Source organism: Schistocerca americana, chromosome 2 (assembly GCF_021461395.2).
Source record: "Schistocerca americana isolate TAMUIC-IGC-003095 chromosome 2, iqSchAmer2.1, whole genome shotgun sequence".
Classification (NCBI taxonomy): domain Eukaryota; kingdom Metazoa; phylum Arthropoda; class Insecta; order Orthoptera; family Acrididae; genus Schistocerca; species Schistocerca americana.
Window position 1 is genome coordinate 257,064,152 of NC_060120.1, and position 12,929 is coordinate 257,077,080.

Genomic DNA, 12,929 nt, shown 5'->3' on the forward strand with positions numbered 1-12,929 from the left:
CACAAACTTTCATTGTACTTTGATTATCAGGTTTTCATGAGGGGGGGGGGGGGGGGGGCATCTCTCAAATAACGAAAGATTGATGATAATCACCCTGTACAATGTATGTTGTTTTAAATCAGTTAAATGAAATGTAATTTTATTAAGCAATAGCCATTTGAAAGAAAATGAGGCAGCATTTACATAACAGTTGTTGTTTCACCAGTTCATCTTTGCCTAAACTTTTATTTCTATTTTTTGCTTTGTCATGGCAACTGGAGCTGCTGTCAGTTTTGGTCTAATTTGTTACCAGAATATATTATGTATTAGAGAAAGTTTTAATAGAACTGCCTAAATCATACTTTATTTTCCCACACCAAATGCTATACTGTACTTTGGCAAATCAACATCATCAGATTGTGGCATAAATTTATTTATTTTTGTCGGAATCTGATGGTGGCAATTTGTTGAAACATATTGTAACAAATGATGTGCAAAAATAAAATGTGATCCAGACAATTATTTCACTGTATAAGCGTACACTTCTTCTTTACCAGTTATTTCTTTGTGCATATTTTATTTTCATTGTATTCTTGCCACATAATGAAGAAATAACGTTTTGCTTGACACCTTGCTCATTTCCCCGTGAATGTATTTCTTTTTGCTGCAGTTGTTGGCATAATTTGCTTAGTCTTCCTCTCCTGTATACGTTTCTCATTATTTTTCACCATATATTTCTTGATGTGTGCAAATTTTTCTTTCTCTCTCTCTCTCTCTCTCTCTCTCTCTCTCTCTCTCTCTCTCTCTCTCTATTTTTTTTTATTTTTATTTATTTATTTACTTAAGCTATCTTTGCATCAGCTTTAACTTGTCCCCTGCTGTCTGTACCACATTTAAATGTTATTCCATTGTTAAATTTTTCACCATCTTCTGCATTGTTGTTCTTGTTGTATTTATTGGTCCTGTTGTCTACAAAGCAGCTTATGCATAAGACATTGGAAGAGTCAAGTTATAAATATACAGCTGAAAGTCATTTGTTGTTGTTGTTGTTGTGGTCTTCAGTCCTGAGACTGGTTTGATGCAGCTCTCCATGCTACTCTATCCTGTGCAAGCTTTTTCATCTCCCAGTACCTACTGCAACCTTGTAGGCATACATATTTAAGGTTATAATAATACACTTTATACATAAGTATTTATATAACACACTTCATAAATTTAAATGTTCTTCAACGGATTAAAAGCAGTGATGCTCTAGATATGACTTCAGAGATTTTCCGAAGGTATTGAATCAGTAAAAGCTTTTCTGTTTTCAGGAAGTTTGTTATAAAGAAAATATAGAAACTTTAAAAATGTGGTGCTTCAGAAGAATGCTGAAGACTAGATGGGGAGATCACATAACTAGTGAGTAGGTACTGAGTAGGATTGTGGCACAACCTGACTAAAAGAATGTATTGGTGGGCAGGACGCGTTCTGAGGCATCAAGGCATCACCAATTTAGTATTAATGTAATGTAATGTAAAAATGTAGTAGAGTAGAGAGCTGCATCGAATCAGTCTCTGGACTGAAGACCACAACAACATCTAGCAAATTAAATTAGTAATAAAGTTCATGTCATGCCTAAGTTTTCATTAATTATTATAAATGTGTGCAGAAGTAAGTCTGTTGTAAAATAACAAATATTCTCAAATTGTAATTTACCGTGAACCTGTAATTGTAAATGTGTACTGATGTATCCAATGGCACTCTAAATAGTGATTAAAGGATGACTGAATGAATAAATTAATAACTAAATAAATAAACTACCATCTTTGGGAATGAATTATTTCTGAAGGATCCATCTGCTGTGCTCTCTCTAGAGTGTTGTACTATAAATCACTCCAGATTGATATATGCAGATATCAATGCTTATGTCTGTTTCCTGTGAATGATCACCAAATTGTTTATCTAAGAAATAATGAGTCTTACCAACTGTTTATGTGAATACATTGTGTTCATTTACATTGAGAATCAACTGCTTGTCCACACACCAAGTCCTGATCCGCTTCAGGTGTTGTTGCATTTCTGTACAATTTTCTGGAGCTGTAACATCCTTGTATGCAACAGCATCACATGTCATTAGCATTTAGTAAATTCTAAAGGTATCCACTGGGCCGTTTATGTGTATCATAAACAGTAACAGTCTTACAACACTATTTTAGGATACACCTACATTTACTATCGCCTCTAATGATTTCCCAATTGAAAACCATATTTTGTATCAAATACCTTGTGGAAGTCACAGAGGAAGGAGAGCAATATTACCTACTGCCTTTGGGTGTAATGAAGGAACAGCAAGTGAATTCAGATTCACATGATTGCAAAATGCATATTATCACTAAAGAAGAGATTTTTAGTTCCCCAAACATCATAAAATGTGTCCCATTATACCAAAACAGATCAGGATCAGTGATATAGGCCTGTAGCATGTTCATTTGTCAGTGACCCTTTTGAGAAATGGAAATTGCCTACAGCTTATTTTAATTACTTACATCACTTGTTCTAACAACCTGTGGCAAAATGCTGCTAGAAGGGGAGCAAGCTCTCCCACTATGGAGCAGTTTTAGTCGGTTTTCAGTTTTTTGATGACTTATGTCTATATGTATATTTCAGCATTTGCATGACTATCTAAAAGAGTAGTCATAGTACAATTTTATCCTGTTGTGTTTCTAATTATATGTTTCTTTTCTTCAGCATGACATCATAGTAATTCATGTTTATGTGTTGTGTTTCAGCTTCTGATGTTACATTATGAGCGCTGTGCCAAGTACTATGGCACATCTTTTGGACAGGGCATGTATGGAGCATCAAGTGATGAAGAAAAACGGTTGACCATGATGCTATTTAGCAATATTTTTGACTCATTGTCTAAAATGGTAAGTAAAAAGAGCATTGTTGTAACCAGTGAAATTGCAAAACCTGTTTAATATTGAAGTATATAGAAATCTTTTTGTAGTAATGAACATAAATCTCTAGACTATGCAAAAATCATGACTTTTGTCACAAGAAACACTGGAAAAACTAGCATACCAAACACTCTGTGTGTTATGAATGTGTAATCACGCATCACTTCCAAATACACTTAAATATCAACATGCAAATATATATCATCTGGGATGCCAATTTTGTAAAAATATCTATCTATGAGTTTTTCTAAAATTACTTGAAACTTTGAACATTTATATAAACTTATTCATGCCACTTACATAGTGAAATTACTTGGTGAAATTTTGTAGGGAAGTAGAGCAAGCTTTGATTCACATAGTAGAAGGGTTCTAATCAAACCACTGCAAATGCTAGCGACAATTGTGGCAAAGATGACCCGGAGTGCCCCTGTTGTGTGTGTTAGTTTGAAAGTCCAAATTTGTTACAGCTGTGCAATGTAATTTTTGCATTGAGTACAGTAAAGAACTTCCCATTAAGCCTACCATCTATGAGTGGCATAAGCATTTTGTTGAACAGGATGCTCCGTAAGCAATAAAAATCTTTGGGTTGACTGCCCTTGTCAGATACATTATAGAGAAAATGAGGCAAAGCTTTGTTAACAGTCCTATAAAATAGAGCCAGCTGGCTTCTTGTGAGCCGGGCATCCCACATGTGACTGTTTGGCATGTGTTAAGAAGACTTTTACATCTTGAACCACACAAATTAACAACAGTACAAGAACTAAATGATAGCGATAGGATTGCTCACAAGGAGTTTTGTGGTGAAGTATATTAAATAAAACAAAGGTATCATTCGAAACGTTACATTTAGTGATGAGCCAACTTCCTCCTTAAGCTGTACCATTAATAAGCACAACTGCAGGATTTAGGGCAGTGAAAATCCACAACAAAACTTTTGAACATGTTCATAGTAGCCCTGATGTTATTTGTTTTATACGTTAAACAAGAGCATAGTTTACTGCCATTTGTTTTTCCAGGATAAAACAGTCAGTGGAATAGTGTATGTGGTGGAAAGCTTTTCTTTGTGTCCACTGCCAAGGGGTGCTACAGACTACCAATGAAATGCGCAAGTATCACAACAACAGATATATGAGTGTTGGGACTTCAATAGTGGCAACTATTTATTCACCACTGATACAAAAGAGTTACATGTTTGCACCTGTTACTGTCCTTCGAAGTAGTCACCAGTGTTGCGAAGAACCCGTTGCCAGTGATGTGGAAGGCATAGTATACCGTTAGCAGAGCCTGTTCTGCTGATGGTGCAAATAGAGTGGTCTACTGCCTGTCGAATCTCTTGAACAGTTCTGAAGCGAATGCCACGATGTGGTTCCTTCATCTTTGGAATCAAATCAAAGTCACAAGGACTTAAGTCGTATTACTGTTCGTTTTTGGAGCATCACCTGTGACCAGCTTTGTGAAAGAAGAGGTGACACTTTCTGTGCAACCCACCCATCAACCCATCATTATGCACGACAGTGCACGGGTGCATACAGTGCAAGCTGTGGCTGCTCGTTTCAGTTGATGGTACTGGGAAGTACTGTACCATCCACCATACTCCCCAGACTTAAGTCCTTGTGACTTTGAATTGATCCTGAAAATGAAGGAACCACTTTATGGCATTCGATTCAGAACTGTTCGAGAGATTGAACGGGCAGTAGACCGCTCCATTCGCACCATCAACAGAATAGGCTCTGCTAATGGTATATTACGCCTTCCACATCGCTGGCAATGGGTTCTACACAACACTGGTGACTACTCTGAAGGACAGTAACAGGAGCAAAGAAGTAACTCTTTTGTATCAGTTGTGAATAAATAGTTGCCACTATTTAAGTTCCAGCTCTTGTGTAAGAAATAGCACTCAAATACAGTGTCCATGATTGAATGTGCACATTACTAAGTACAAATAGAAATATCACTCGTAGGTGTTGCCTGGGATGCACATACATGATTAAGTCCATGAGTCGTATTAGCAGCAGAACAAGAGGGACCAAGGAGGATCCAACTTGGCATGTAGGAGCATGCCCTTAATATGATGATGCTTCCAAGATGTTTGGCATCAGCAGATGTCAGAGGCATAGTTCAAATGGCTCTGAGCATTATGGGACTTTACATCTGAGGTCATCAGTCCCCTAGACTTAGGACTACTTAAACCTAACTAACCTAAGGGCATCAATATAATGGAAGGAAACATTCCACGTGGGAAAAATTATATATAAAAACAAAGATGAGGTGACTTACCGAACAAAAGCGCTGGCAGGTCGATAGACACACAAACAAACACATACATACACACAAAATTCAAGCTTTTGCAACAAACTGTTGCCTCATCAGGAAAGAGGGAAGGAGAGGGGAAGACGAAAGGAAGTGGGTTTTAAGGGAGAGGGTAAGGAGTCATCCCAATTCCGGGAGCGGAAAGACTTACCTTAGGGGAAAAAAGGACAGTTATACACTCGCACACACGCACATATCCATCCACACATACAGACACAAGCAGACATATGTCTGCTTGTGTCTGTATGTGTGGATGGATATGTGCGTGTGTGCGAGTGTATACCTGTCCTTTTTTCCCCTAAGGTAAGTCTTTCCACTCCCGGGACATATATGTCTGCTTGTGTCTGTATGTGTGGATGGATATGTGCGTGTGTGCGAGTGTATACCTGTCCTTTTTTCCCCTAAGGTAAGTCTTTCCGCTCCCGGGATTGGGATGACTCCTTACCCTCTCCCTTAAAACCCACTTCCTTTCGTCTTCCCCTCTCCTTCCCTCTTTCCTGATGAGGCAACAGTTTGTTGCAAAAGCTTGAATTTTGTGTGTATGTTTGTGTTTGTTTGTGTGTCTATCGACCTGCCAGCGCTTTTGTTCGGTAAGTCACCTCATCTTTGTTTTTATATATAACCTAAGGGCATCACACACATCCATGCCCGAGGCAGTATTCGAACCTGCAACCTTAGCAGCAGCGTGGTTCCGGACTGAAGCGTCTAGAACTGCTTGGCCGCAGCAGCCAGCATCAGAGGCATGGCCTGCCGATCGTAGCTGCCAGTGGGATCACTGCTTTTGGGATGTCGGTACTTCCAAGACGTCAGGCATTTGCAGCTGTTGTTGGTTTCGGTTTTAGGGCACAAAACTGCTATGGTCATTAGTGCCCGAAGCAGCTGTTGGAGTTATGACTTGGTGACAATAGCTGCCAGTGGGCTGACAATGTTTCCGACATGTCAGGCCTTGGCGGATGTCAGAGGCAGTGCATGATGACGATAGCTAGCAGAACAGTGATTCCTCTGGGATGTTGGTACTTCCAAGACCTCAGGCATCTGCAGTTGTCAGAAGCATGGCTCAATGACAATAGCTGCCGGTCATGCTTCCGTGATGTCAAGTGTTGGCAGATGTCGGAGGTGATGGCTCAACAATGATGGCTGCTGGTGGGATGACATGCAATGATGCATGGCACCTGAGGGCAGCAGACAGCAGTACAGCGTGGCACCTGAGAGCAGCAGATAGCAGTAACAGCGAAGCATCAGCAACAGCTGATCATTTTGCAGACTGCTGGACTGGCCAGCGTGAAACCTAGAGTGTTCACTGTCCACAGCATGGTCCAGTGGTGGCCTAAATACTCTATTGTCCAGTGAAGGGATACGTGCATGGCACTGAGTGGGCATGTGGTGTGGCATAAGAAAATTGTGCCCAAACTACAGTGCTCCCTACCTCAATAGGGTTACTGCCTGTCAATGATGTTGGCTCTGTCAGACACAGTGGAGGCTGTGTAAAGCTACAGCGTAAACAGCCTGAGCCGTGCTCATAAACAGCTTGGTAAGTTATGTTGGTGTGTCCTCCCCGAGAGGTGGCAACCCATAATAACAAGCGTGGTGTGTACAGCAGTGTAATCTCAGGTGGATGCAATACTTTTTGATCCCACTGATTGACAAGGCTGACCAAGAGCGTAGCAAACATTTCGTGCAAGATGACACACTACCACACTACCTCAGCAACGTCCGTAATTTCCTCAGTAATCACTTTACAGATAAATAGTTTGATTGAAGTGTGCTGATTACATGACCTCCATGTTCACTGGAACTGACACCTCTTTATGTTATCTGGTGGTATTACCCAGTATGTACCACCCTCACCATCTTCTTTAGCAAATTTCAGAGTAATAATCTACATTTCACCTAAACAAGTTACACTTGGCATGCTGCAGTAAGTTTAGGGAGAAATCAACTTCAAATGGGATGTGTGCTGTATAAGCAGAGGAATGCATGTTCAACTTGTTTAGCTAAAATATAAAAAAATTGATGTACTTTGCTGGAAATTACACCAAAACCAGATCAGTAAGTCATCTGACTAAATCTATATGAACTTTCAAAGTTTTTAAGTCCTTTTAGGAACTGGAGCATAGTTTAACTTGTTTTGCAGATTTCCTTTGAATGTCAATGTGTAGGTATACAATGTTTTAGTGTATTTGATCCGTTTTTTCTTCTTTGTAATTTCTGGTTGTCACTTGGTCTTTTATTCCAATGTGTATACTTTTCCTGTTACCATTGCTAACTGCAAGTGTCCTGAGTCTGTTGTTTAACTGCCTGCACTTTTATTCAAGAAATAAAACTCGTTCATCATAAGCTGTGATAACTTGATTACAGTCCGTCCAACAGGTTATGGGCTCAGGAGAATGTATTTTGTTACCAGAGTAATGTTTTATTCTCTTTTCATCAAACAAGACTCTCACATGAATTCAGTTACATCAAGGGTTTTTCACTTGTAAAGTGCAAAAATTAGAAGATAAATTGAAAGAACTTTTCAGTATACAGAAATCTGATAGGAGTAATTTTTAGTTATGGACATGTGAAATGGGAATCGTCTTTCTTGCTAATAGAAGTCAAGTAATGCTAGTTGAAGGCACAGATGCACAGAACTTGTGGGATGAATGTTATGCACTTTTTATTTTGTCTGGTTTCAGATTTGAGTAGCTCAAAACTGTGATGTCTTGTACTACAGCAGATGGTATGTGGAACAGGCTTAAGACAATTCATGAATAGTGTTCTGCAATAAATAAAGTTACATTTAAAAACAGTTCTTTAATTATAAAATATCACACTGTGATAATACAGCTCAACATATTAGTAAAGTTGAAGCATTAGCACAGTCTCTTACAGATGTTGGTGAAACACTGGGAGATAAAGAACAAATTTCCAAAGTTTTACCTGGACTTCCAGCAAAATATGGTTCATTTGTTAAGGCTTGTGTGACAAAAGCAGCCAGACATTTGATAAGTTCAGTGGTTGTGAAGCAATTTAAGCATAAGTAATGTGAACAAGAAAAATGTTGATTGGTATTATCATCTCAAGAAAGATCATTTTAAGGCTGAATTCAACAAAAGACTAATTTGTCGAAAACCTAAGTGCAGAAATTAGAAACAGTTTCGACCTTAATTGTGATAATGTTTGGCTTACTGATCGTACTGCGTCAAAACAGAGAAAGAAATCTTTTTTCAGTGGAATATGTCTCAAAGTTGAAAATCAGTGTTATGGAATGTTATTTTTTGTGGAAAATATTTAACAAGCAAATTATGCATCATCTGACTTAGCACTGTCGTGGCACAAGAGGTTGGGACATGTATAGATAATTTGAAGAAAATGGCTGACTGTGGTTTGATTCCAAATTTAAAATCACATGCTTTAATCAAATTCTTCAGTGCATCATGTCATTATGGTACACAGCATAAGAAGGGATTTAAACCTTATTTACAAACTCAAGGCTGTGCTCATTAGAAATTGTTCATGCTGATATATGTGTAAAAATACCCCATACATCATTAGGTGGAGATAAATGTTTTGTTGTTTTTAAAGATTACTGTACTTCACACAGACTTGTTTATTTTGCCAGGAAGAAGAGTTATGTATCTTCTGTGCTCTTAGAATTTCAACATGTGGTTGAAAGGCAAACAACTTAATGTTATCAGGACTGACAGTGGGACAAAGTTTGTTAATGAACAATTTCATAATCATTTCAAGAAGACTGTTATCATCTATGAAACTAGTTCACCATATGACCAGTGCAGAATGGTAAAGCTGAATGTAAAATCAGATCTATGGTGGAAAGTGCTCACACAGTGCTACTTGCTTCTGGCCTTCCAGAGACACTTTGGGCAGAAGCTGTAATTAAAGCCTGTTAATCCTATAACAAAGAAAATAATTATTTCACAAGACATTGTCTTCAATGAAAATGCAACAGAATATCTTGCACCAACTTAGGACCAACAATATCTCATATGAATACAAGTTCCCTACAGATGCAGTAGGAGATGAAGGTAAATAATCTGTTGAAAATGGAGATGAAGTAGTTCAAGACCAAAGATCATGTACTGTTTCTTTCCCCAATTCATTGGCTATTGGGCCATGCCCATTTAGCCATCTCAGTAGTAATATTAATTACAACAATACGAAAGGAAGGACAACACAGCATCCAGTCCCCAAGTGGAGAAAATCTGTGGCCCTGCTGGGAATTGAACCCGGCCTCATTTGGGCCTCTTCACTTAGTGATCCGCTGTGCTGTCCTTGCAGCTACCAAGGCAGACATTGTTCAAAAACCTTATTAACCACAATCGACATTGCCATCCAGTTCATTTCCAAAATTATGTGGCTTGTGCAACAGTCATTGATGGATCACAGACTTTCAAAAAGGCAGTGGCATCCAGAGACTCTGAAAGTGCTACAGAGCAATGAAAGATTAAATGTCCTCTTTGGCCCTAATATTACCAGTGATTTAATGGATCTACCCCCAAATTGTCAGGCTGTCAGTTATAACTGGGTTTACAGAATGTAACGTAAACCAATTAGGTATAAATCTAGATTATGTGCCAAAGAATATTCCCAGAAATCTGGACTGGTTGTGGAGAAACTATCACCTGCTGTTAGGTATGAATTAGTTGATATTCTTTTGGCTTTGACCAGAATGTTTGATATGGACACAAAGCAATTTTATGTGAAAACTGCCTTTCTCAATGGTGATTTGCAGTAGGATAATTTTGCAAAACAGCCTGAAGGTTTCAACAGTGGTAATGTAAATTTAGTATGGGGGAGGGAAAAAAAACTTTATGGACTGAAGCCACCTCCTTGTTGTTGGTATCAAAAATTTGTCAGTTTATTAAGTTTTTTTGATTTCAAACAGCTTTATTTGGATAATTGTGTATTTAATGCTGAAGTTAATGGCCAAGAAATATTTTTAGTTGTTTTTGTTGATGATGGACTAATTTTGAGTAAATTAATTAAGTTAAGTACTTGAAGAATTTAAGATTCATTTTGAAATTGTGACTGATGATGCCATGTACTTTGTGAGAATGGAAATCAGGTGAGGCAGGGAAAATAAAGAACTATTCATCTGCCAAAAGGGCTATATTAGCCACCTCTTACAAAAATTCAGCATGAATAACTACAAGTGGATATACATATTGAAGTAATACTGTTTGCTGACAACACAACAATATTGGTAAAAGCAGCAAAAAATGAAGATATACAAGAAGAAGTAAACACAGTTACAAAACATCTAAGTAATTGGACAGCAGAAAATCAGTTGATAATAAACTACAACAAAACAGTAGCCTTAAATTTCCATAACCACCAAAACACCTCATTGATATATCCAGAAATAAAAATCAATCAACATCCTATTGCAAATGATGAGGCTACAAAATTTCTTGACATCTGGATACAAAGAGACTTAAAATGGGACAAACACATAGAACAAATTAATGCCAAGCTGAGCACGGGTTGTTATCTTCTTAGGGTTCTCAAACGATGCATAAATGAACAGGCACTATTGTGTGCCTATTATGCATACTTCAATGCCCATCTCAAGTATGGACTCATATTCTGGGGAAATTCCCCAGCAGCTCAAGGGACTTTCAGAATACAAAAAAAGAGCCATTAGGATTATGACAGGGAGTGGTGCTCGACAGTCTTGCAAACCAATATTTAAAGCACTGAATATACTACCTCTACCATGTATGTTTATTGTTGGCACACTAATGTACGTAAAAAAGTATATGATTGGAAATGATGATAATACTTTAAAAAACAAAGATGTACATGATTATAATACTGGAATAAAATATAACTTGCATGTACTCCCAGCCAGTACCAATTTGTATCAGAAAGGTACATGCTATCTGGGTATTAAACTCTATAATAGACTATCAAATAGTATAAAATGCTTACAAAATATTAGTGCTTTTGAAAGATCTGTCAGAGAATATCTACAGTACCACTGTTTCTACTCAGTAAAGGAATGCTTGGACCAGAATAACTGTTAAGAACTAAAGCTACTGTAATTTGTAACATTGTATCATTGTAAGAACTACAACTATTGAAATTGGTAGCATGTTGAAAAATGATTATTTAAATATGTATCATTTTGAACTTAGTAATAAGTCCAATATCATCCTGTACACTGTACTACATATGATCAAAGGACTCAATAAATAAATAAATAAACAAGCTCAGTACAACACTTACTGATTGTAGTTTACAGTTGTATTTGGGCCTGTATCAGACCAGTGAAGACATGAAATCCATGGAGAATGTTCCGTTTTGTGAGGCTGTAGATGGACTGATGTTTGCTGCCACAGTGACAAGATTTGATATAATGTGTTCAGTCTTTCAAGCAAGTCAGTTTTTCAACAACCCTGGATATGATCATTGGACTACTGTTAAATACATACTAAAGACTCTTCAGGGTATAAGAGACATAGGTATTAAATACAGCGGTAGTAATCTTAAAACTTTATGTTTACTTAGATTCTTATTTTGCTGGGGAAATTGATACTCGTCGTTCAACAATGGGCTATGCTACCATATCAACCAGCCAGCCTGTTAGCTGCTCATTTTGTAGGGAAGAATGTTTTGCCACATCTGCAACAGAGGCAGACTGTGTTGCAGCATCCGCTGCAGGTACTGAAATCACTTGGCTTCACCTATACAGGAGGTTGGTGTCAGCATTGAGCAACCAACTCAACTTGTTGTGGACAACCAGAGTGCATAACAGGTAGTGAAAAATAATGAACATCACAAAAGGACTAAACACATAAAATTTCACTAGGTTTGTGAGAAAATAAATGATGATTCCAGTCTTGTTTCCTATGTTAGGTCAGGAAAATCAATTGACAGTTATATTTAGAAAAGCACATTGAAAAGAAAATTTTCAGACTAATTGCAAATCGTTATCAGTTGTGTCTCTAAAATCAGCAAACAAGAGTGTGAGTGTTGCATTGTGTTGTGCTGATTATCTTTGAATGTCTGGGTGCAGGGTATATATAGTTTTAGTGCATTTTACATATTTTTATCTTTGGCTGTTTTGATGGACACATAATTGCTGGTGTTTTGTCTCCTGTATTTAAGTGTTGCAGTTTTATTCAAGAAATGAAACAGGATAGATTAATGAATGAATTGTAGGGAACTCAGACCAGAGAAAGTAAACAGAGACTTTTGTTTCCAGGATTATGATCCAGAACTGTTTGGTAAAGCACTGCCTTGCCTCACAGCAATAGGATGTGCCCTTCCACCTGATTACTCATTGTCAAAGAATTATGATGATGAATGGTATGGATCAAAAGATACGTCAGATCCTGATGGGCCATACAACCCACAGCCCATAAACACAAGCAGGTAAAAAGATTATGGATGTCATTCGTTTAGAATTCTGTGCAATACATTGACATATTTATCAATCTAAATTGCTCCCTTTCTAGTGTTGTGTTGAACAATGACTTGAACACAATTGTTCAGAAGTTCTCAGAACATTATCATGATGCCTGGGCTAGCAGGAAATTGGAAAATGGGTGGGCATATGGTGAGCAGTGGTCAGATTCATCTAAGACACACCCTCGTCTTAAACCCTACAACATGTTGAACGACTATGTAAGTAGAAAATGATGTTTTATGAAAATAAGTATAATATTAATTTCTTCATCTGCTCTTATTAGTTTA

At 37.7% G+C, this 12,929-nt stretch overlaps 1 protein-coding gene across 1 annotated transcript in view; it reads left to right on the forward strand.

Annotated features, from left to right (window-relative positions):
* LOC124595722 (ryanodine receptor) overlaps positions 1 to 12,929 on the forward strand; it is a 690,379-nt gene that overhangs the window by 469,267 nt on the left and 208,183 nt on the right. Inside the window, exons 56-58 of the mRNA XM_047134588.1 lie at positions 2,751 to 2,891; positions 12,439 to 12,608; positions 12,692 to 12,860. Of these exons, the coding sequence (XP_046990544.1) occupies positions 2,751 to 2,891; positions 12,439 to 12,608; positions 12,692 to 12,860 (480 nt within the window). The remainder of the gene's footprint in view (positions 1 to 2,750; positions 2,892 to 12,438; positions 12,609 to 12,691; positions 12,861 to 12,929) is intronic.